We start from the raw sequence: 26,019 nt of genomic DNA on the forward strand, positions 1-26,019 counted from the left end.
AGAAAACTTGAGTCTCATTTCAAATAGGTACCCCATTCATACAATTATAGTCAGTGGCGACTTCAATCTACACTTGATATGCTGGAAAAATTATACATTTAAAGCCGGCAGCAGGCATAAAATGTCTTCCAAAATTGTACTGAATGCTTTCTCAGAAAATTATTTTGAACAATTAGTTAATAAGCCTACTCAAAGCATAAATGGTTGTGAAAGCATACTTGACCCCTTAGCAGCAAATAATCCTGGACAAATAGGGAGTATCATGACGAATACAGAGATTAGCGACCACAAGGCAGTTGCTGCTAGGCTGAATACTGTTAACACCCACAACCATAAAAAAGAGATGCAAAGTACATCTATTTAAAAAAGCTGATAAAAATGCTCTTAATGACTTTTTAAAAGACAGTCTCCACTCCTTCTGATCTGATCACATACGAGTAGAAAAGATATGGAATGATTTCAAAGAGGTAGTATTGATTGCAATTGAGAGATATATACCACATAAATTAATAAGTTGTGGTACTGATCCCCCATGGTACACAAAATGGGTCAGATCGCTGTTGCAGAAGTAATGAAAAAAGCATGCCAAATTTAAAAGAATGCAAAATCCCAAAGATTGGCAAAGCTATGCAGAAGTTCAAATTATAGTGTGTGCTTCAATGCGAGATGCTTTTAATAATTTCCACAACGAAAGCCTGTGCCGGAATCTGGCAGAAAACCCAAAGAGATTCTGGTCATATATAAAGCACACCAGTGGCAAGATACAATCAATACCTTCACTGTGTGATAATAATGATGAAGTCATTGATGACAATGCCACCAAAGCACAGTTATTAAACACGGTTTTCTGAAACTCCTTCACCAAAGTAAATATTCCTGAATTCCAATTAAGAACAAGTGTGAAAATGAGAAACATAGAAGTAGATATCCTCAGTGTAGCAAATCAGCTTAAATCATTAATAAAAGCAAGGCTTCTGGTCCATATGGTATACCAGTCAGGTTCCTTTCAGAGTATGCAGATACAATATCTCCATATTTAGCAATTATATACAAACGCTTGCTCACATAAAGTTCCGTACCTAAAGACTGGAAAGTTGCTCAAGTCACACCAATACGCAACAAGGTAAATAGGAGTAATCCAGTGACTTACAGGCCCATATCACTACTGTCGATCAACAGTAGGGTTTTGGTACATCTACTGTATTCGAACATTATGAGATACCTTGAAGAAAACGATTTATTGACACATAGTCAGCACAGATTCAGAAAATATCGTTCTTGCAGAACACAACCAGCTCTTTGTACTCATGAAGTAATCAGTGCTATCGACAGTGGATGTCAAATTGACTCCATATTTTTATATTTTCATAAGGCTTTTGACGCCATTCCTCACAAGCGTCTTCTAACCAAACTGTGTGCCTGTGGAATATTGCCTCAGTTGTGCGACTTGTAACGGAACATATTAAAGGCTTTTCTTTAATGAAGTATGCGATCCCTTCCAAATTCAACCAGTTTAACGAGTATTTATGATTATAGAAAAGTTATTGTGTATGTTAACAATGATTGCACAACATGTCTCCATAAACAGTCAACCCATTAAATTATACTGAATAACTGACCCACACAAAAGTTAGTATCACTTGATCACTGATACAGCAAATGTCATCATGTAAAAACACTAAGTTTATCTTAAATAATGAATATGAAGTACGAAAAATAGTGGCCAACTTAGGTATTTTGGATCTCCTTAAATAAAAATCACCCAGTGAAACCTATTTGTTCACTAGGAGCGTTTTCACTCAGTATTCACGTAATCAATCCTATTTTAGAAGAAAACCAATGTAATTCTTCATAATTCACGTTACTTACTTATTTATGCAAATTAGAGAAGTCAATTGACAAACTTCTAAAAAACGACCTTTTTGTAACAAAGAATTATTCTGTCAAGTCAACAAATCTGTCTGTCATTTTAATAACATGTTAAATTATGTCACTCGATGCAAATTAACAACTTTTCTGCACAAATTATGATAACAGATGTACATGTGACTCATAAACTATATCTCTTTTTAGTAGTTCTTTGACAATGTTATAAATACAAGCAGCGAGAAGGGTCGAGAGAACAGTCGGAGGCAGTCAGGGCAGTCGGAATGTCACTTTGGTGAAGTGTGTTTCTGTGTTATTGTTTGGCAAAACAAGGCAAAGAACATGTAAAGGAAGTACTACTTTGTGTTGTGTTATGGTCTTTGGTGGACAGTGGAATTAATATGGCCACTAAAGTAATAAATATTTGATATTTACATATGTGTTGGTTTCGCTCGTTCTTTATCATCAAAAGCACATGAAAAACACGGGACCTCATGTGTTTACCCTAGACAACCAGATTTAGAGCCAGCATCAGCAACGAGACACAGCAGCGATCCAGCAAGCAGCAGCGATTACTACAATACAATACATTGTAATGGCGCCAACTTAACATCAAGTGCTAACAAGCTCCGTAAATGGGAGTGAAATAGTGCGTTTACAGCAATTAGCAAGGTATCAACGACTTAGGTGGACCATTACAAAAGTGGGGGCTCGTCCGGGATCTTTAAGTGCATCGATGATAATAGTGCAGCGATAAATTTCGTAAGTGCTTAGCACTCCAAAAAAGTTTATTTGTGCATTGTGGCAACAGTGAAAATATGTCAAAATTAAATAAATAAATAAAGTGTGTTTGTGCGACTACGAAAAACTATCATCACACCGCTCGGAAGATTAACGTCTGGATTATGTCAATGGATTTCATCAATCAAGACTTCAGCTTCAATAAAACCGAATATAAGTGAAGAAAGCCAACAAGAACACCGATCACGACATCATAGCATAACCATAAAGCAAGGTATTTTGTTGTTGTTGTCATTTAAAATAATTGTTAACATGTCTCTACCTGAGAGTGATGAGATCGTAGGAAATGTAAAAATTGAACCAGGGGGTGGTGAACAATTAAACTTAACAGAGTGGCTAGCAGAGTTTGCAACTCAAATAAGGTCGCAACTTAAACAATCAAGTGAACAAGTACGTTTGGATTTTAAACAATCAAGTAAAGAAAACACAGATAGACTGGATAAGTTAAGTTTGGATTTTGATCTATTAAGTACTCATCTCAATGAGAAGTGTGAGGAAATTAAAACTACCCTCAGTAAGAACACTAGCGAACAGTTGATACACTTCAGAAAAGAATTTCAAGTTAAAGTTGAAAGTTTAAATGAAAACATACAAGCTAACACAGACAGCATTGCTGTCATCTACAACAGAGTAGATGCTGAAGCTAAAAGATTAGATCAAAGAATAGACAAAACATCAGAAGACCTTAAACAAGAATACAACCTGTACACCACTAATGTAGATACAAAAGTAGAAAATATGCACACTAAATATTCACAATTGGAAGATGCATTGACGTCCAAACAAACGATTTACAATCAAAATACAATGTATGGGCACATCCAAGTGAAATGCTTTCCTGGTGAAAATCTGCACCCTATTGACTTTATTCACCAATGTAAGGATATGTTTGTTGTAGGAATGTCAGATAACCTAAAAATTAAGTTAGTAAAACGGTTTCTAGAAGGGGAGGCCCTATCCTGGGCAAATGAGAATAATGATTCTTGGAATACTTTTGAAGAGTTTGAAGCTAAATTTATTTGCAAATTTTGGTCACAATCCATACAAGCCAGATTAAAGTCAGAATTTCTAAATGGACCAGTGTATAGAGGGAAAGTAGGGGGAATGCAAAAATTTTGCAGAGATCAACTGAAAAAACTTGCTCATTTAAATAACTCTTTTGATATTATGACACAAATTGATGTTTTAAAAAGAAGATTACCAGAGAGACTGCAGTGGGAATTGGTCCATGGACCAGACGATTCAATGGAAGAGTTCCTGAAATTTGTAGATAGATTAGATAGGGCCTTGGAAAGAGAAAGTAACCAAAGTTTTGGCTCTGGCAACAACCAGTATGGGGGGTGGAACAGGAATGTAAATAGAGATTATTATGGGAGGAGAGACTTTGAAAATTCTGGAAATAATGCTCCAAATAGGGGAGATAGGAGATATGAAAATGATTTCAGAAACAATACACAGGAGGGAGGATGGAGGAGAGATAACAGGAATGATAGAAATAGGTATTGGGGAAGAGAACAAGAGAGAAGGGGGTTTGTTGAAACTAGTGAACAAAACGACAGCTACAAACGGACAGACCGAGGAAACCAGCCGGGAAACGGTGGACAGTCCCACTAGATGTCCGTAGTTTTGGGGCTAGACAATATTATGACAGGACAACACATAACCAAAACTGGAAAAGGAGAGGATACAATGTAAAGAGTAAATGCCATGAAAATACTGATGTAGTTAGAATGAATAAATTAGAATTTAATAAAAGGTTTTGGGATACTATGAGTAAAAGTGATACAGTTAATAAAAACTGTGTTCAAGCACAGGTAGTTAGTGAAAGTGCAGAAGTTGAAGGTATTGCAGAGTTCCATAGTTGGGCTGAAAAGGATACTGGTGTGAATAACAAGTCAGACACACCACAAGTAGAATCTATTTTGGGGGGTTTATTTGATAAGAAGGGGGATGACGATGTGTTTAATGGAGCCAAAGACTCAATTGCTGAGATTCAGATACATAGGGGGGAAACTGAAGATGGGGTTGTTGTGGAGGAGGAGGAAGAAGTAATAGAGGGACATTTAAATAATGATCCTAAATCAAGTGATGTTATTGATGAGAGTGTGGAGGAAGAAATAAAAGTATTTGTAGAATTGAAAAGTGATGTGGTAAAGGTAAGTGATGTGACAAACATGGGAAATAATGAGGTTAATTTAAGCGAAATGCAGACTAGGGAATGTGTATCTGAGGACAAGCTATTGCCTATTGGGAACTATGAAATGCTAATCTATGAGAATGGTAATAATAATAATATTAAAGAAAATATAAACGGATGGAATGTAAATGTGTGTTTTCAAGAAAAAGGGGAAAATTTTTTAGAAGTTTTGTGGAACAACTATGGAAACTGTATAAACAAAGATGCCTTTTGGAAAGAATTAGCAAAGGTAAGTGCAACTTTGTATCCTACATGGTGGATAAAAATCCGTAGTGGACTTTATAAAAAAGGGGGTGAAAACAGTAGGTTGTTAAGTGACAACACAGTGTTAAAAGGAACAGATGAAAACAAAGGTTTATGTTTAAATGTCAATGCTTTGCAAACAGAGAGGGATGTGTCTAAGTGTAGGAAAGAGGAAATAGACTTAGGAACTAAAGGAATTGAAAATGATCTATTGTTTGAAAATACTAAAATAGACAAAGATGTTGAGCTAGGTTGTCCATATGTTAAAGTAAACATTGACATTAGTCCATTTGAAATAAAAGAAAGCCCACATCCTAATGCGTATAGACTTATCTTCCCCAGATCAAGAAGGTTATTTGGATTAAGAAACATCACTGAATTGAAACCATATAAACATGATTAAGCACATTTCCCTGTTTGAATACAGTTACTTACCCATTTTCCGTAAAGTGTTTTACCAGCAAAGATTTTTACTGGGTGTGTCAAATAGCAACTACCACTACAGACCCTGGAGAAGTTCCAGATATCTGAGACAATGTTTTTATATTTTCATTGTCACTATTGAATATTAAATATTGTGATATCTTCTTTACTTGCAAGGGGCAAGTTTAACCATGCACCCAAAGAGGTGACAAACATTTATTACTTTCTTTTTGTATTGTTGAATATGGGACATGATTGCACCAAATAAAAGACAATGTAAAAATTTTGGTGCAAGACCCATCATTGTGTTACTATTGTTTTCTTAGACATAAGATTTGTGGACAATTTTCTACAGCTAATCAGATGTTCACCAAGTTTGATGTTTGTGTTATGTTGTGACCAATTTAAGTGTCCAATTTTAGTATTCATATGTTCTTGTACTGTCTTGACTATGTGTCTCAATGGGAGACAAGTTTTTTAAATATTTCATTTCTTTTTTAAATGCATATTATATCCATACATGTGACTTCACTAGTGTGTGTATTTATATATCATGTCCATACTTATAATTATGTTCTTGGTTTTCATTTCTTTTATGTGGCTCAAAAGGAACAGACAGTGGCAATATTTTCTTATGGACATATGACCTGTCCATCTATGTAATATATTTATGTTCCTTCTATTATCTTGACTAATCTGTGACTCAATGAGAGCTGACTTTGAAATAATTTACATATATTTTTTATATATCTTAAAATCGCATGTGATATATTTGTGTCTGTTTCTGATCATTTTCCATGTGGCTCACTGGGAGCAAAGATTAACATTTTTTTTTTACTTTCATGTATTACTAAATATTTTTATTATGCTGTCATACTGATTGACATAACACAAAGTGCATTTGAAACAACACAACTAAAATATTTTCAGGAAAAAGTCATTTTGAAACGGTGTAACGGTTGTTGTATACATACACATTATGCATAGTAATTGACACATTTGTCCTAGTCGGCTAATATCATTAACATTCTGTAAATGATATTACCCGAGGGGGGTATTGTAACGGAACATATTAAAGGCTTTTCTTTAATGAAGTATGCGATCCCTTCCAAATTCAACCAGTTTAACGAGTATTTATGATTATAGAAAAGTTATTGTGTATGTTAACAATGATTGCACAACATGTCTCCATAAACAGTCAACCCATTAAATTATACTGAATAACTGACCCACACAAAAGTTAGTATCACTTGATCACTGATACAGCAAATGTCATCATGTAAAAACACTAAGTTTATCTTAAATAATGAATATGAAGTACGAAAAATAGTGGCCAACTTAGGTATTTTGGATCTCCTTAAATAAAAATCACCCAGTGAAATCTATTTGTTCACTAGGAGCGTTTTCACTCAGTATTCACGTAATCAATCCTATTTTAGAAGAAAACCAATGTAATTCTTCATAATTCACGTTACTTACTTATTTATGCAAATTAGAGAAGTCAATTGACAAACTTCTAAAAAACGACCTTTTTGTAACAAAGAATTATTCTGTCAAGTCAACAAATCTGTCTGTCATTTTAATAACATGTTAAATTATGTCACTCGATGCAAATTAACAACTTTTCTGCACAAATTATGATAACAGATGTACATGTGACTCATAAACTATATCTCTTTTTAGTAGTTCTTTGACAATGTTATAAATACAAGCAGCGAGAAGGGTCGAGAGAACAGTCGGAGGCAGTCAGGGCAGTCGGAATGTCACTTTGGTGAAGTGTGTTTCTGTGTTATTGTTTGGCAAAACAAGGCAAAGAACATGTAAAGGAAGTACTACTTTGTGTTGTGTTATGGTCTTTGGTGGACAGTGGAATTAATATGGCCACTAAAGTAATAAATATTTGATATTTACATATGTGTTGGTTTCGCTCGTTCTTTATCATCAAAAGCACATGAAAAACACGGGACCTCATGTGTTTACCCTAGACAACCAGATTTAGAGCCAGCATCAGCAACGAGACACAGCAGCGATCCAGCAAGCAGCAGCGATTACTACAATACAATACATTGTAATGGCGCCAACTTAACATCAAGTGCTAACAAGCTCCGTAAATGGGAGTGAAATAGTGCGTTTACAGCAATTAGCAAGGTATCAACGACTTAGGTGGACCATTACAGACTGGATTCATGATTTCCGGTCAGAAAGGTCACAGTTCATAGTAATAGATGGAAAATCATCGAGTAAAACAGACGTAATATCGGTATTCCCCAAGGAAGTGTTATAGGCCCTCTATTGTTCCTGATCTATATTAATGACATAGGAGACAATCTGAGTGGTCCTCTTAGATTATTTGCAGATGATGCTGCCATTTACCACCTTGTAAAGTCATCACACGACCACAATGAATTGCAAAATGATTTAGATAAGCTATCTGTGTGGTGCAAAAAGTGGCAATTGACCCTGAATAAAGAAAAGTGTGAAGTTATTCACATGAGTACCAAAAGAAATCCGCAAAATTTTGATTACGTGATAAGTCACACAAATCTGAATGCTGTAAATACTACTAAATACATAGGGATTACAATTACAAATAACCTAAATTGGAACGATCACATAGATAATGTTGTGGGTAGAGCAAACCAAAGACTGTGATTCATTGGCAGAAGGTGCAACAGATCTACTAAAGAGACTGTTTACACCACACTTGTCTGCCCTATTCTGGAGTATTGCTGTGCAGTGTGAGATTTGTACCAGGTGAGACTGATGGATAATACTGAAAAAGTTCGAAGAAGGGTGGCTTGTTTTGTATTATTGCGAAATAGGGGAGATAGTGCCACAGACACGATACATGAATTGGAGTGGCAATCATTAAAACAAAGGCATTTTTCATCACGATGGGATCTTCTCACGACATGTTAATCACCAATTTTCTCCTCCAATTGTGAAAACATCCTGTTGGCACCCACCTACATAGGGAGAAATGATCATCACAATAAAGTAAGAGAAATCAGGACTTGTTTTTCCCGTGCGCCGTTCGAGAGTGGAACGGTAGAGAGACACCATGAAGGTGGTTCATTGAACCCTCTGCCGGGCACTTAATTGTGAATAGCAGAGTAATCACGTAGATGTAGATGTCATACAGAAAAGATAATATAATATAAGAAATATACAAAAAAATAAGTAGATAGTTCAAGGCAAATCAAATAGCATTAACTTTTGATTTGAATAAGTAAATTCAATTTATAGCTTTTTACCACTAATTTTTGGGACTACAGTTATATAAAATTTTTGAGTTAATAAGTAAAATAAGGGACAGGTAACCACTCACCTATAGCAGACTGAAGTGTAGCACATAGAAACATGTAACAGAAATAAGTATTCACACTATCGTTTGAACTACACATTCCCACATGCATGTGTGTTTGAGAATCTGTGTGGTTGTATGTGTGAATGAGTGAATTTTTGTCAGAGAAAGCTACTGTGAATACTGTTTCCTGCTGTTGTTTCTATGAGCCATACATTAGACCACTGGAGGTGAGTGGTTGTATTTCCCTTATTTTACATAGTATTCCAGCATGGAATTTCCATTGTTGTTACACATTTACAGGGATATCATCACAGAATGTTGTCAAGAGAACATCCCCCCCCAAAAAATGTTTTGTTATTATCAACATTGATCTTTTCTCAAAGAATTTTATGAAGTAGTATAGAAAGTAGTCAGGTATACGGATAAACAGGTATTTAACAACTTACCAGAGCATATTAAATGCCTTGTGGATAATACAGTGGAGTTTGTAGTTGAATTCATGAGCTCCTTTTTCTCAGTTGAAGAGTAGCAACACAGTGAGTCTTTAAGATGAGTGAGTTAGGTCACTCTACAACTCATATTATCACTGTATTAATAATACATCATAATTAGTTAAATTTTCAATTGAGCTGCCAGGACTGGATAAAAAACATTTTTCTAACATGCAACTTATCTTTGTTAACTTCCCCCTCTTACATGTGTCAGTTTTTCCTACTAATTATGATACACAACTTATACAAATATTGCACTTGGCTACACTTCCCAGCTTGGCAGCTAGTAATTGTGATACATTCTGTATAGAAATCTTACAATTATTGCGCCTATGATGGCCCAAGTTGTAGCTTTTGTTGCTTGGGCCTTAAAACAACTCTGTGCAATGTATTTAAATATAATGCCCATTTCTTATTTCTTCCCACACCCTATGATCAACTCATCAGGATCCATTAAATACAGCTCATGTAATCTAACACTGAATTGCTTTCTGTGGTGTAGCTGCTATTCAGTAATGAAAATAATAGCAGAATACAGAAGCAGATGGAGGATGGTAAGAAACCAGGTGACAGATTTGTACTGAAGACTACATATACACATCATATACACATATTTTTAACCAAGGAATAGTTATATTCATTTGGACCCAAAATCTGATATAATATTTCCAGTTTACACTTTCTGTGTCTGATGATACACCATGCATGTATATATTTACTTTGAGGCTGTGGGTTTGCCAACAGGTACCAAACAAAGGCAAAGGACCTGTCCCGCCTGTATCATGACAGGCCTCGAACTCCCATGGAGGAACTTGTGTACTGGACAGAGTATGTAGCACGCCACAAAGGAGCCTCACACATGAGATCTGCAGCCGTGGATCTTAGCTGGTATCAACTGTGCCTGCTAGATGTCATCATCTTCATCATAACAATTGTCACAGTGGTTGTGAGTCTTCTAGTGATAATATTAAGAGTTGTTCTCAGGTCCCTGTTCAGTAGTACACCCAAAAACATTGCTGAAAATGGCATTAAGAAAAATCTGAAGAAGCAGCAGTAAGAGTGGACGAATATTAAACATGTACAAACTCGTTTTTGATGAAATTGCTGCACTTTTTAAATATATATATTTTTACATTAAACAGAAACAATACACTTCTATTTTACCAGCCTTTTCCATACCATAGTTTTCCTTTACATAATAGTTCATGATGTCTGCAAGCTAATGGATGGATCCTGCTACATACAATTTGGATACTATAAGAGGATCAAACAAAACATTAACAAGGGGCTATATTTCATGGAGGATGCAGACTAAGGTGAGGTACAATTTATATGCTATGTATCCCCCTTTTATAACAACAGATGTTATTACATTGCTTTAGTACCTTTATATTCGTTTTTAACACTAAGATATGTTTTCATGGTGATGCCATTATCAGGTGGATTAAGCTACTTTTACATTATTGCATTTGTTTGTGACATACATATGTGTTGTCTATTTAAGAAACGGCACAGTGGCAGGGAGGTTGTACATCATCTTGCATTGGTGGAGAAATGTTAGCATAGCTTGCAGTGCTGAAAGCACTTACACACTTTTCTACACATATGGGAAAATTATGCTTACTACATGTCTGGATAAATATATTTGCTGTATGCTGACACAACAAACTCCACATGTGTGTCACTGTACACTTTTCAATGTCACAAAACATTGCAAACATTGAAAACTTTGAAATGCAAACATGAACCCAACAGACAATACATGTGTAGGTCACAAGAAAATTCAACAACGTAAAGATCTTAATCCACCTTATGATGACAGCATGATCATCAAAGAGCATTAACAATAAAAGTCACTGAAGCAGGATATCAACAATTCTTTGTAAATTATCTAATCAGTCTCAGCTCTTAACGTGGAGTCCATTATGGAGAACCTATGATGTGAATTCAAAAAATTATGGGAATTTTGTAATTCTGCATGTTGTATTATTCTGAGTGGCATGATTTTTTTGTTTCTGTCGTGATAAACATATCAGAAAACATGTCTGCGCAGTGTGTAGCTCAACAAAGGATTTTTCTGAAAGCTAGTAAGTTTTCTTTCCCTTTTGTATATGCCTGTCAACAATGGTACCAACCAGCCTCCGTGTCATCCTCAGCCCAAAGGCATCACCAGACACTGATATGGAGGGGCATGTGGTCAGCACACCACTCTCCTGGCCGTATGTCAGTTTACGAGACCAGAGCAGCTACTTGTCAATCAAGCAATTCCTCAGTTTGCCTCACCATGGCCGAATGCATCCTGCTTGCCAACAGTGCTTGGCAGACCAGATGGTCACCCATCCAAGTGCTAGCCCAGCCTGACAGAGTTTAACTGCAGTGAACTCATGGGAACTGGTGTTACTACTGCCACAAGGCCTACTATTCAGTGAGCAGACTCCTTTACTCCTAAATTATTTAGTCATATAATATGTATAGTTTGTTATCAGCTGTCAAAAAGTTTACATGTGGTTGAATTTATTAGTGATTATTTTGTATAAGTTTTGCTGTAAGACACAATAAAGTGGACCACAGATTTAGAAATGTTAAGTACTGCTTTCTGTGAATCTTATGTGCATAAAACAAGGGCTGCTGACAACCCCATGAACCGTGACCTCACCATTTGTGGAGAGGCTTTTTTACCTCAGTGATACAGACAGCTATACCATATGTGCAACCACAATGGAAAGTTATCTGTCGAGATGCCAGACAAACTTGTCATTCCTGAAGAGAGACAGCAGCCTTTTCAGTAGTTGCAGGGGCAAAAGTCTGGATGGTTGACTGATCTGGCCTTGTAACATGAATCAAAATGGCCTTGCAGTGCTGGTACTGAGAACAATGAAATCAAGGGGAAACTATTGCTGTAATTTTTCCTGAGGGCATGCAGCTCTACTGTATGGTTAAATCATGGAATCCTCATAAATAAAATATTCTGGAACTAAAACAGTCCCCTATTCAAGTCTCCAGGCAGGAATTACTCAGCAAGCTGTCATCATGAGAAACAAAACTGACATTCTATGGATCAGTGTGTGGACTACCCAATTCCTTAATCAGGCAGGTAGGTTAGAAATCTGAAAAATGGAAACAGATAGTTTAAATTTAAATACAGTGTGTGTTAGTGAAGTTCAGTGGCAGGACGAACAGGACTTCTGGTCAGGTGAATATTGGGTTATAAATACAAAATCAAATAGGGGTAAAGCAAGAGAAGGTTTAATAATGAATGAGAAAATAAAAATGTGTGTAAGCTACTGAGAATGCATTATCTTAGCCAAGACAGGCACAAAGTCCACACCACACCTATTACAGTAGTACAAGGTTGTATGCCAACTAAATCCACAAATGATGAAGAGAGTGAAGAAATGTATGATGAGATGAAAGAAATTATTCATATAGTTAATGGAGACAAAAATTTGATTATGATGGGGGACTGGAATTCGATAGTAGGAAAAGGAAGAGAAGGAAAATCAGTAAGTGAATATGGACTGGGGGAAAGGAATGAAAGAGGAAGCCACCTTGTAGACTGTTGCTCAGTGCTTAATTTAATCATAGCTAACACCTGATTTAAGAATCATAAAAGAAGGAAGGTTATATATGTGGAAGAGACCTGGAGACATCGGAAGAATTCAGACTGATTACATAATGGTATCACATCAAGGTATCACCAGTTTAGTATTGGAGGGAAGTATGGGGGTAAAAATCATAGAGGGAGACCAAGAGATGAATACACTAAACATATTCAGAAGGATGTAGGTTGCAGTAGGTACTAGGAGATGAAGCTTGCACATGATAGAGTAGCAGGGCCAAACCAGTCTCTGGATTAAGACCACAGTAACAACAAGAGTTCTGAAGAAGGCTGTTGAAACATTGAAGACAATGAGCACCCTGGATGCCCCAGCAGATCATCATCTAATGCAGTTATCAACAAAGTGAAAGAAAAGATTATGAACTATTGCTGAATCACAATCAGAGAAGTAGTTGATGTTAGCCTATCAACTGGCACATGCAACAAAATTTTTTGCCTGTTTTGGGTACGAAATGTGTGATACCAAAATTTGTTGCAAAACTGTTGAATTTTGAACAAAAACTGCGGCAAATGCAAGTTGGTCAGGAGTCAAAGTTGAAGTCAACAACAAAGCAGAACTTCAGAAACGTGTCATAACAGATGATGAAACATGAGTTTATGGATATGATATTGAAACTAAGGCTGAGTAATTCACATGGAAGCATTCTGAATTGGCAAGACTGAAAAAAGTTAAACAAGAATGCTCAAATGTAACTGTTATGCTCTCTGTGTTCTTCAATTTTAATGACGTAATGCACCATGAGTTCTTAGCACAAGGCTGAATAATCAATAAGCAGCATTATTTACACTTTCAATAATGTTTGCATAGGTACCTATCTGCACTGTTTTCTTCTCCATTACAAGGCAAGTAATATTTCAAATCCCAAATGTCAAAGTGCTTTGCCATTGCCTTCAGACAGAAAGTTATACTATGTAGTTCGTTAAGTTGTGACTGTCAGTCCATTTGAAGAATTGTCTGATTTGCTGACCCATCATTTCTACAACAAACTCAAGTTGTAGCTGCAAGACTCATATTTAATTACTGTGCAAAAAGTTTCATCAGTATTATGTAGCATGGATCACAGATCTGCAAGGCCTCTTGTGACACTGGAACTTTCCTTGCAAAGCCAAATCACTAATTAGAGATGTACTCGTCAGACTGGCTCCCACCAAGGAGATTTGGAACCAAGGCATTGGGATCATCAGGCCCAACCCTCACTGATATTCTTAAAACTTCCTAGGTATTTGAAATTGCATTCTCAGAACAGCAACCATCTGCTGATAAATTAAAGTTAGCACAAATGGCAGTACATCAGCAATGTAACTGGTTACCGTATGACGACATTAAGCTATCATCTTCTGACACCACTGCTAGCCAGCATAGCCACAACAGGCAATGAAGTAGGTAGAAAGCAGTGCTGTCGCTCATTGGTAAATGATCAGGAAACTAAGCTTAAGAGTAGGACGTCAATCTCATCCAACCTATGTCAGATAAAAGCTGCCTTTCATATAGTTTCTGTCAAACAAACACAATAGCTTACAGCTGGAAATCACATCTGGATTGTCATTGCAGGCATCAATCCCTACATGGTGATGCACTATGTCATTCCAGAAAGAGAAAAGGGCATGTAGTTAGTGTTTGAATGGGCCATCAAACACTTTGGGTGTAGTCTGGTGCTCATATTAGCACTATCATACCAGTATCTATGACAACTGATGGAACTTTGAATATGTTAACAATTACCTTAGTCATCAACAACACCAATGTGGAGCTTCAGGATAATATTGGTGCTGCTGAATCTCCAATCAACTTACAGACATTTCATCGCATAGGTTTATCGCTTCTATTCAAGCCAGTGATGAGTAGTGAATTACAGCATGAAAATATTCCATTAAAAGGCCAGCTGACATTACCACCTAAGGATAAAAATGTAATCAGACATATAACATTTTTGGTAGTTATTCCACATCTGGCTACTAAAGTATTTGGATTGGATGCATTTTCTTTGTTTGATTTTTGCCTACATGAGCAGATCAATCTAATGTCAGTCTGTGTACCATTCAGAGATTTAGGTCACTTGTGTGAGGAATCTAAGGAAGCTTCTGCTGCCGTACTCAGTTGTGTTACGGATTTCGTAGCATTCATATCCATTAAGTCAGGAGCAAAATCCCATTGTTGTTGTGCTCACCTGATACCATTCACAATGCGTGATGTAGTTCAAAACTAGCTTAAACATTTGGAAGGCTTCAGGCTCATCTTGCCCATTTTCACTAGTCAATGGATCACCCTAATGGTCATCATTAAAGAAACCAAATTGTTCCCTATGTATCCGTGGCAATTATTAACAGTCAATCTAATATAGATGTCTACACATTCCATGTGCAGAACAACTTTTGGCTACATTCACAGGGGATCTATTTCTCACTAAAATTTATTTAGCAGCCGCAAAATCAATGGAGGCATTGGTGCATTAACTCCCCAATTGGATGATATCAGTATAACTGGTTTCCATTAGTGCAGTTAGCATACACACCATATTTCAACAATATTTACAGCTGCTCATCTAGGGCATGCCTCAGTGTGCAAACTACCTGGTCAACACTGACACAACAGGAGCAACACCTAATAAATCTGCAAGCCCTATTAAAGAGATTGAAATCAAGTGACCTGCACTGCCAGCTGGACAAATGCAGTTTCTTCCACCCTCGCATTAAGTACCTAGGCCCCTTTCACACAGCATCATATTCAGAGGCAGAGCAACTGGACAAGACATTCAAGTCACAGATGAGGAAAATTTTTCTAATGACTCCATGTGAGAATGCACTCACCAGCTTCCAGGCTACATGATGGTTCACAATGGTCAATGGTAGTAGCCTATGCAAAATCTTGCACGGATGCACCGCATACCATCTTCATTCTTTTGTGCCTATAAGTGTGAATAGAGCCACAGTGTAAAACAATATTACAGCGTGGGCTCTCAGGTCTGAGCTTGCATCTTTTGGCAGACCCCAGTGTGGACTCAAGGTGTTTTTGTTGATCACAGCATGTGACTACTGTTTGATGCCACAGCCAGTGAGGAACATCTTGTACAACATTGCAGTCAGCTGCTGCCACAACATCTAATGCCTCACCAGTGCCAGCTCAGGCTACCAGTCACAAACAAGCATGCATACCTTACCCAGCTGTTTGGCATAGATCACAGTACCTTCTCTTGCCTCACTGCACACACAGATACCACCTTCATCCATTTCCTTGAACAGCTATAACTCATACAGAGATGCCAATGTCGGTGTAATCAGTGCCATCCTTTATTCTCAACTCGTGGCATTCTCTGAGACAGGGGCAGGCTGAGCCCAACGCACAGCTGAGCACATTGTCCTTTCAAATGTCAAGAAGTCACTGGATCCACCAGGAGGGCCATTTGAGTACTCCACCCCTCCTCATGCCAATATGCCTCTTGACCCATTGGGGTGGTGGGGGAAAGGGGGGGGGGGGAAGTCAGTGGTAAATCACTCTGCTATTCCTACAATTTCTAGGCATAGACCTTGTTACTATTGGCACTATGGACCAATTAAGATGGGGATGGATCTTGTATAATATCACAGACCTGCTCAAAAAACCAAACAATAATAAATCTGCCATGGGATACTGTCAATTATGTATGGTGTAAAAAATAAAGAAAACTGATGCAAAACGAAGAAATCTGACAAACTTTGCATACTTTCATTCTATTATATCATAATTATGTTACAATATTTGGGGATATACGTCAACCTAAGTTAAAATTTCCATAGTCCAAAAAGAGTGTAATACAATTTATTTATGGTATGGATTTAAACCCCCCCCCCCCCCCCCCCCATGAACCATGGACCTTGCCGTTGGTGGGGAGGCTTGCGTGCCTCAGCGATACAGATGGCTGTACCGTATGTGCAACCACAACGGAGGGGTATCTGTTGAGAGGCCAGACAAACATGTGGTTCCTGAAGAGGGGCATCAGCCTTTTCAGTAGTTGCAGGGGCAACAGTCTGGATGATGGACTGATCTGGCCTTGTAACATTAACCAAAACGGCCTTGCTGTGCTGGTACTGCGAACGGCTGAAAGCAAGGGGAAACTACAGCTGTAATTTTTCCCGAGGAAATGCAGCTTTACTGTATGATTAAATGATGATGGTGTCCTCTTGGGTAAAATATTCCGGAGGTAAAATAGTCCCCCATTCGGATCTCCGGGCGGGGACTACTCAAGAGGACGTCGTTATCAGGAGAAATAAAACTGGCGTTCTACGGATCGGAGCGTGGAATGTCAGATCCCTTAATCGGGCAGGTAGGTTAGAAAATTTAAAAAGGGAAATGGATAGGTTAAAGTTAGATATAGTGGGAATTAGTGAAGTTCGGTGGCAGGAGGAACAAGACTTTTGGTCAGGTGAATACAGGGTTATAAATACAAAATCAAATAGAGGTAATGCAGGAGTAGGTTTAATAATGAATAAAAAAATAGGAGTGCGGGTTAGCTACTACAAACAGCATAGTGAACGTATTATTGTGGCCAAGATAGACACAAAGCCCATGCCTACTACAGTAGTACAAGTTTATATGATTCAAATGGTTCAAATGGCTCTAAGCACTATGGGACTCAACATCTTAGGTCATAAGTCCCCTAGAACTTAGAACTACTTAAACCTAACCAACCTAAGGACATCACACACACCCATGCCCGAGGCAGGATTCGAACCTGCGACCGTAGCAGTCCCGCGGTTCCGGACTGCAGCGCCAGAAACGCACGGCCACCGCGGCCGGCTAAGTTTATATGCTAACTAGCTCTGCAGATGATGAAGAAATTGATGAAATCTATGACGAGATAAAAGAAATTATTCAGGTAGTGAAGGGAGACGAAAATTTAATAGTCACGGGTGACTGGAATTCGTCAATAGGAAAAGGGAGAGAAGGAAACATAGTAGGAGAATATGGATTGGCGGGGAAGAAATGAAAGAGGAAGCCGCCTTGTAGAATTTTGCACAGAGCATGACTTAATCATAGCTAACACTTGGTTCAAGAATCATTAAAGAAGGTTGTATACCTGGAAGAATCCTGGAGATACTAAAAGGTATCAGATAGATTATATAATGGTAAGACAGAGATTTAGGAACCAGGTTTTAAACTGTAAGACATTTCCAGGGGCAGATGTGGATTCTTACCACAATCTATTGGTTATGAACTGCAGATTGAAACTGAAGAAACTGCAAAAAGGTGGGAATTTAAGGAGTTGGGACCTGGATAAACTGAAAGAACCAGAGGTTGTAGAGAGTTTCAGGGAGAGCATAAGGGAACAATTGACAGGAATGGGGGAAAGAAATACAGTAGAAGAAGAATGGGTAGCTTTGAGGGATGAAATAGTGAAGGCAGCAGAGGATCAAATAGTAAAACGACGAGGGCTAATAGAAATCCTTGGGTAACAGAAGAAATATTGAATTTAATTGATGAAAGGAGAAAATATAAAAATGCAGTAAATGAAGCAGGCAAAAAGGAATACAAACGTCTCAAAAATGAGATCGACAGGAAGTGCAAAATGGCTAAGCAGGGATGGCTAGAGGACAAATGTAAGGATGTAGAGGCTTGTCTCACTAGGGGTAAGATAGATACTGCCTACAGGAAAATTAAAGAGACCTTTGGAGAGAAGAGAAACACTTGTATGAATATCAAGAACTCAGATGGAAACCCAGTTCTAAGCAAAGAAGGGAAGGCAGAAAGGTGGAAGGAGTATATAGAGGGTTTATACAAGGGCGATGTACTTGGAGAAAATATTATGGAAATGGAAGAGGATGTAGATGAAGATGAAATGGGAGATAAGATACTGCGTGAAGAGTTTGACAGAGCACTGAAAGACCTGAGTCGAAACAAGGCCCCGGGAGTAGACAACATTCCATTAGAACTACTGATGGCCTTGGGAGAGCCAGTCATGACAAAACTCTACCATCTGGTGAGCAAGATGTATGAGACAGGCGAAATACCCACAGACTTCAAGAAGAATATAATAATTCCAATCCCAAAGAAAGCAGGTGTTGACAGATGTGAAAATTACCGAACTATCAGTTTAATAAGTCACTGCTGCAAAATACTAACGCGAATTCTTTACAGACGAATAGAAAAACTGGTAGAAGCGGACCTCGGGGAAGATCAGTTTGGATTCTGTAGAAATGTTGGAACACGTGAGGCAATACTAACCTTACGACTTATCTTAGAAGAAAGATTAAGAAAAGGCAAACCTACGTTTCTAGCATTTGTAGACTTAGAGGAAGCTTTTGACAACGTTAACTGGAATACTCTCTTTCAAATTCTGAAGGTGGCAGGGGTAAAATACAGGGAGCAAAAGGCTATTTACAATTTGTACAGAAACCAGATGGCAGTTATAAGAGTCGAGGGGCATGAAAGGGAAGCAGTGGTTGGGAAAGGAGTGAGACAGGGTTGTAGCCTCTCCCCGATGTTATTCAATCTGTATATTGAGCAAGCAGTAAAGGAAGCAAAAGAAAAATTCAGAGTAGGTATTAAAATTCATGGAGAAGAAGTAAAAACTTTGAAGTTCGCCGATGACATTGTAATTCTGTCAGAGACAGCAAAGGACTTGGAAGAGCAGTTGAACGGAATGGACAGTGTCTTGAAAGGAGGATATAAGATGAACATCAACAAAAGCAAAACGAGGGCAATGGAATGTAGTCAAATTAAATTGGGTGATGCTGAGGGAATTAGATTAGGAAATGAGACACTTAAAGTAGTAAAGGAGTTTTGCTATTTAGGGAGTAAAATAACTGATGATGGTCGAAGTAGAGAGGATATAAAATGTAGACTGGCAATGGCAAGGAAATCGTTTCGGAAGAAGAGAAATTTGTTAACGTCGAGTATAGACTTAAGTGTCAGGAACTCGTTTCTGAAAGTATTTGTATGGAGTGTAGCCATGTATGGAAGTGAAACATGGACGATAACTAGTTTGGACAAGAAGAGAATAGAAGCTTTCGAAATATGGTGCTACAGAAGAATGCTGAAGATTAGATGGGTAGATCACATAACTAATGAGGAGGTGTTGAATAGGATTGGGGAGAAGAGAAGTTTGTGGCACAACTTGACTAGAAGAAGGGATCGGTTGGTAGGACATGTTTTGAGGCATCAAGGGATCACAAATTTAGCATTGGAGGGCAGCGTGGAGGGTAAAAATCGTAGAGGTAGACCAAGAGATGAATACACTAAGCAGATTCAGAAGGATGTAGGTTGCAGTAGGTACTGGGAGATGAAGAAGCATGCACAGGATAGAATAGCATGGAGAGCTGCATCAAACCAGTCACAGGACTGAAGACCACAACAACAACAACAACAATGGATTTAAAAATGCCATGTCGAATTTTGTTAGGGAAATTGTGTACACTAACTACTGCTTCTCAGCATATTTATATTCAGCAGTTAAATGTACCATAAACAGACACTCTCTCTCTCTCTCTCTCTCTCTTTCTCTCTCTCTCTATCTATCTATCTTACAAACATATAGTTTTGTTCACAGAATTCATACTAGGAATAACAATTGTCTTTGGTACAGAAGGATGTCCATTATTTGATAAATATTTTCTGTAAGTTGTTGGCAACAGTAAAAAGTTTAATTAAAAATAAAGTATGTTTTCAGCAGATCCTATAGGACTTACTAGATGTCAACTCATTCTACTTCAGAATTATGGCACCATGTCAGAACTTCAGTGATTGTACTTGACAAAAAAGAAAAGTACAGTAATAGCCCAAATCAAAATTATTTTCACTCTTCGACTAGGACCATTCATCTACCACCAGCACAATTTAAATAAACTGCGATTTTAATGTTTAATTTTTTATTTTAATTTTTTCTACTACACAGAAGAATTTCTTAGCAGAACAATCTATATAATTGTAAAAATCAATTATAAGTACAAACATACATTCCACGTCTCCTCCTAAATCATTGGACCAGTTTCATCCAAACTTAGTACACGTAGCACTTACTATTTGGAAAGAAGCAATGTGGGGATAAAAAACCAAATACCTCCAATTGTTGTGGGGGTGAAGAGGAGATGGCATAGAAGTATAACTTAGGAACATCTGGAGCAATTTCAAACAAACTCCAGTGGAGAAACAGACAGCTGCCGGCGACAGTCATTTTTCTTGATATGACTATCAATTATTGTTGTTCAAAAGGTGAAATTACTCTTTTAGAGGAATTTTTTTATTGTTTTGCAATGGTTCAAGAATTGATCACCAACACTCATCCATATACTGCCAAAAAAAATACCAGTCTTGAATGGTTGAGTGAAAGAGCCATTCTTGAACCTGAAAATGGCTCTAAAGATATGACACCAGGTCCAATTACTGAAAGTAAATCGACAGACACAGTGATGAATATAGAAGATGCAGTCAATTCTCCCACAGAACTTTTAAACTCAAAAGAACCTCTTTGAATGCTACCCCATTTCTTCAGTTGAAAATAAGATCATAGAAGCTTCTGTACTAACAGGAAAAGTGACAAGTGAAGAATTACTCATTCAATGAATACCACCTGCTTTGCTATGTACCCTTCACTTTCAAAATATCATAATGTTCGGTTAGACTTCCTTTTGCTATTACAATTAAGAAGGCCCAAGGACACTCAATTAAAATGATGTGGGATTACCCTAGAAATCCTGTGTTTTTTCATGGACAACTCTACATGACATGATCCAGAGTAGGCTCCCCAAGACATCTCTTCGTCCGAGCTCCTAGGGATAAATAAAAAATGTCATTTATAAGGAAGCACCGGACTAGCCTTGCTTGTCACCCTCACATCATTAATCCAACAAGCAATAAGAATTGAAAACGGCATCAGTTTTTATTTTATGTATGTATATTTCTAGAACGGTTACATTACAACCCAAACACAGAGTACAGAAACCATAGACACATAACGGTTGGTGGAGTGGATCGAGTTTCTAAGTACTGTCTTGCTAAAAAATACAAAGATGGAGCTTAGGGTATGTGTTGCTCCAGTGAGAAACTGCATCTGCTGTCACTCTCACATCCTCCTGCAGTATTACTCTGTTACATGTCAGGGAATACTTCAGAAGCTAAGTATTTCCTCCACAATAAATGTGATAGAATTCATGCTATAAACTTACTCATTTGGAGCATGAGCTCTTGTAGAATGAACTGGGTCTCGACAACATTCAAGATTCGGGGTCAAATATACCACAATGTGAGTTCTCTTACCCCATAACAAATGAAAATGTGAATTTATACAAGTAATTCCAAAGTAAAGGAGACCAATTACCGAATAGCAGAAGCATTGAATCACTGATAGGCAAACACAAAAGAGAATCCTCTATACAACCATTTTCTGTTTCTCCATCCTTATGTGCAATAATGTACGTTGACTCGACAGAAAGCACCGAAATTTATAGATGATTGCAACAAAATAAATCAGCATTCTTCTGTAGCACCACATTTCGAAAGCTTCTATTCTCTTCTTGTCCAAACTAGTTATCGTCCATGTTTCACTTCCATACATGGCTACACTCCATACAAATACTTTCAGAAACGAGTTCCTGACACTTAAGTCTATACTCGACGTTAACAAATTTCTCTTCTTCCGAAACGATTTCCTTGCCATTGCCAGTCTACATTTTATATCCTCTCTACTTCGACCATCATCAGTTATTTTACTCCCTAAATAGCAAAACTCCTTTACTACTTTAAGTGTCTCATTTCCTAATCTAATTCCCTCAGCATCACCCAATTTAATTTGACTACATTCCATTGCCCTCGTTTTGCTTTTGTTGATGTTCATCTTATATCCTCCTTTCAAGACACTGTCCATTCCGTTCAACTGCTCTTCCAAGTCCTTTGCTGTCTCTGACAGAATTACAATGTCATCGGCGAACTTCAAAGTTTTTACTTCTTCTCCATGAATTTTAATACCTACTCTGAATTTTTCTTTTGCTTCCTTTACTGCTTGCTCAATATACAGATTGAATAACATCGGGGAGAGGCTACAACCCTGTCTCACTCCTTTCCCAACCACTGCTTCCCTTTCATGCCCCTCGACTCTTATAACTGCCATCTGGTTTCTGTACAAATTGTAAATAGCCTTTTGCTCCCTGTATTTTACCCCTGCCACCTTCAGAATTTGAAAGAGAGTATTCCAGTTAACGTTGTCAAAAGCTTTCTCTAAGTCTACAAATGCTAGAAACGTAGGTTTGCCTTTTCTTAATCTTTCTTCTAAGATAAGTCGTAAGGTTAGTATTGCCTCACGTGTTCCAACATTTCTACAGAATCCAAACTGATCTTCCCCGAGGTCCGCTTCTACCAGTTTTTCTATTCGTCTGTAAAGAATTCGCATTAGTATTTTGCAGCAGTGACTTATTAAACTGATAGTTCGGTAATTTTCACATCTGTCAACACCTGCTTTCTTTGGGATTGGAATTATTATATTCTTCTTGAAGTCTGTGGGTATTTCGCCTGTCTCATACATCTTGCTCACCAGATGGTAGAGTTTTGTCATGACTGGCTCTCCCAAGGCCATCAGTAGTTCTAATGGAATGTTGTCTACTCCCGGGGCCTTGTTTCGACTCAGGTCTTTCAGTGCTCTGTCAAACTCTTCACGCAGTATCTTATCTCCCATTTCATCTTCATCTACATCCTCTTCCATTTCCATAATATTTTCTCCAAGTACATCGCCCTTGTATAAACCCTCTATATACTCCTTCCACCTTTCTGCCTTCCCTTCTTTGCTTAGAACTGGGTTTCCATCTGAGTTCTTGATATTCATACAAGTGTTTCTCTTCTCTCCAAAGGTCTCTTTAATTTTCCTGTAGGCAGTATCTATCTTACCCCTAGTGAGACAAGCCTCTACATCCTTACATTTGTCCTCTAGCCATCCCTGCTTAGCCATTTTGCACTTCCTGTCGATCTCATTTTTGAGACGTTTGTATTCCTTTTTGCCTGCTTCATTTACTGCATTTTTATATTTTCTCCTTTCATCAATTAAATTCAATATTTCTTCTGTTACCCAAGGATTTCTATTAGCCCTCGTCTTTTTACCTACTTGATCGTCTGCTGCCTTCACTACTTCATCCCTCAGAGCTACCCATTCTTCTTCTACTGTATTTCTTTCCCCCATTCCTGTCAATTGTTCCCTTATGCTCTCCCTGAAACTCTCTACAACCTCTGGTTCTTTCAGTTTATCCAGGTCCCAACTCCTTAAATTCCCACCTTTTTGCAGTTTCTTCAGTTTCAATCTGCAGTTCATAACCAATAGATTGTGGTAAGAATCCACATCTGCCCCTGGAAATGTCTTACAATTTAAAACCTGGTTCCTAAATCTCTGTCTTACCATTATATAATCTATCTGATACCTTTTAGTATCTCCAGGATTCTTCCAGGTATACAACCTTCTTTAATGATTCTTGAACCAAGTGTTAGCTATGATTAAGTCATGCTCTGTGCAAAATTCTACAAGGCGGCTTCCTCTTTCATTTCTTCCCCGCCAATCCATATTCTCCTACTGTGTTTCCTTCTCTCCCTTTTCCTACTGACGAATTCCAGTCACCCGTGACTATTAAATTTTCGTCTCCCTTCACTACCTGAATAATTTCTTTTATCTCGTCATAGATTTCATCAATTTCTTCATCATCTGCAGAGCTAGTTGGCATATAAACTTGTACTACTGTAGTAGGCATGGGCTTTGTGTCTATCTTGGCCACAATAATGCATTCACTATGTTGTTTGTAGTAGCTAACCCACACTCCTATTTTTTTATTCATTATTAAACCTACTCCTGCATTATCCCTATTTGATTTTGTATTTATAACCCTGTATTCACCTGACCAAAAGTCTTGTTCCTCCTGCCACCGAACTTCCCTAATTCCCACTATATCTAACTTTAACCTATCCATTTCCCTTTTTAAATTTTCTAACCTACCTGCCGGATTAAGGGATCTGAAATTGCACGCTCCGATCCGTAGAATGCCAGTTTTCTTTTTCCTGATAACGACGTCCTCTTGAGTAGTCCCCGCCCGGAGATCCGAATGGGGGACTATTTTACCTCCGGAATATTTTACCCAAGAGGACGCCGTCATCATTTAATCATACAGTAAAGCTGCATGTCCTCGGGAAAAATTACGGATGTAGTTTCCCCTTGCTTTCAGCCGTTCGCAGTACCAGCACAGCAAGGCCGTTTTGGTTAATGTTACAAGGCCAGATCAGTCAATCATCCAGACTGTTGCCCCTGCAACTACTGAAAAGGCTGCTGCCCCTCTTCAGGAACCACATGTTTGTCTGGCCTCTCAACAGATACCCCTTCGTTGTGGTTGCACCTACGGTACGGCCATCTGTATCGCTGAGGCACGCAAGCCTCCCCACCAACGGCAAGGTCCATGGTTCATGGGGGAATAAGATAATATAATTCTCCAAGTAGGAAAATAGCGAACAGCAGCCTCCAAATTTTTAAAAAGTGTACATGAAAACTGTGGACAAATAAATATTCATGTTGTGACGTCAAAGATATATAAACAAATCTTTTATAAAATATGAATGACATGTTGAAATTTAATTAGCCTTCACATAATGATTTACAGTTCAAACCTCCCTTAATTAGTGCTGTTTTAGGATTAATCATTAAAATGTTTTGTTTTGAAATGAGAAATAAATAGTTCAGTCTGATATATCGGTTGCTGATTACTAGCTAACGAAACGTTAGTGTCACCCTTATTGCTGCTGTTTCCCAAGCAGACAGACTAGCATCTAGATGTGATACCCCTGTGAAATTCGCAAACAAAATGTTGTTGTCACTTTGGATTTTTTGTTCCTGTTTTACCCACAGTCACCTTTGTGTTTTCTTTTTCTGTTGCCTTTTCATCACAATAAACATAGCACAAACTTACAAGCAAAGATGAGAATCCATAGCAGGCCACTTACGCAATGTGTGAACATGAGAATATCCACAAATTTTTTTCCAAGCTCTTTTATTCCCATGTGTCTGGGATTGTACACAAATAAAGAGGCATCATGTGGACATACCTTAATCCAACATTGAACCTTGCCTCTCCCAGTCCA

The 26,019-nt window shown here is 37.9% G+C and overlaps 2 protein-coding genes across 3 annotated transcripts in view; one reads left to right on the forward strand and one right to left on the reverse strand.

Annotated features, from left to right (window-relative positions):
- Nucleotides 1-10,431, forward strand: part of LOC126202881 (UDP-glycosyltransferase UGT5-like) — a 67,578-nt gene extending 57,147 nt beyond the window's left edge. For both annotated transcript variants that reach the window (XM_049936939.1, XM_049936938.1), the window contains exon 6: nt 10,073-10,431. In XM_049936939.1, coding sequence (XP_049792896.1) covers nt 10,073-10,385 — 313 coding nt within the window. In that variant the 3' untranslated portion in view covers nt 10,386-10,431. The remainder of the gene's footprint in view (nt 1-10,072) is intronic.
- The window catches only part of LOC126202885 (DNA polymerase interacting tetratricopeptide repeat-containing, protein of 47 kDa), an 88,703-nt gene continuing 72,910 nt past the window's right edge, over nt 10,227-26,019 (reverse strand). Inside the window, exon 9 of the mRNA XM_049936945.1 lies at nt 10,227-10,344. The gene's annotated coding sequence lies outside the window, so the exon portion shown is untranslated. The remainder of the gene's footprint in view (nt 10,345-26,019) is intronic.

Source organism: Schistocerca nitens, chromosome 9 (assembly GCF_023898315.1).
Source record: "Schistocerca nitens isolate TAMUIC-IGC-003100 chromosome 9, iqSchNite1.1, whole genome shotgun sequence".
NCBI lineage: Eukaryota > Metazoa > Arthropoda > Insecta > Orthoptera > Acrididae > Schistocerca > Schistocerca nitens.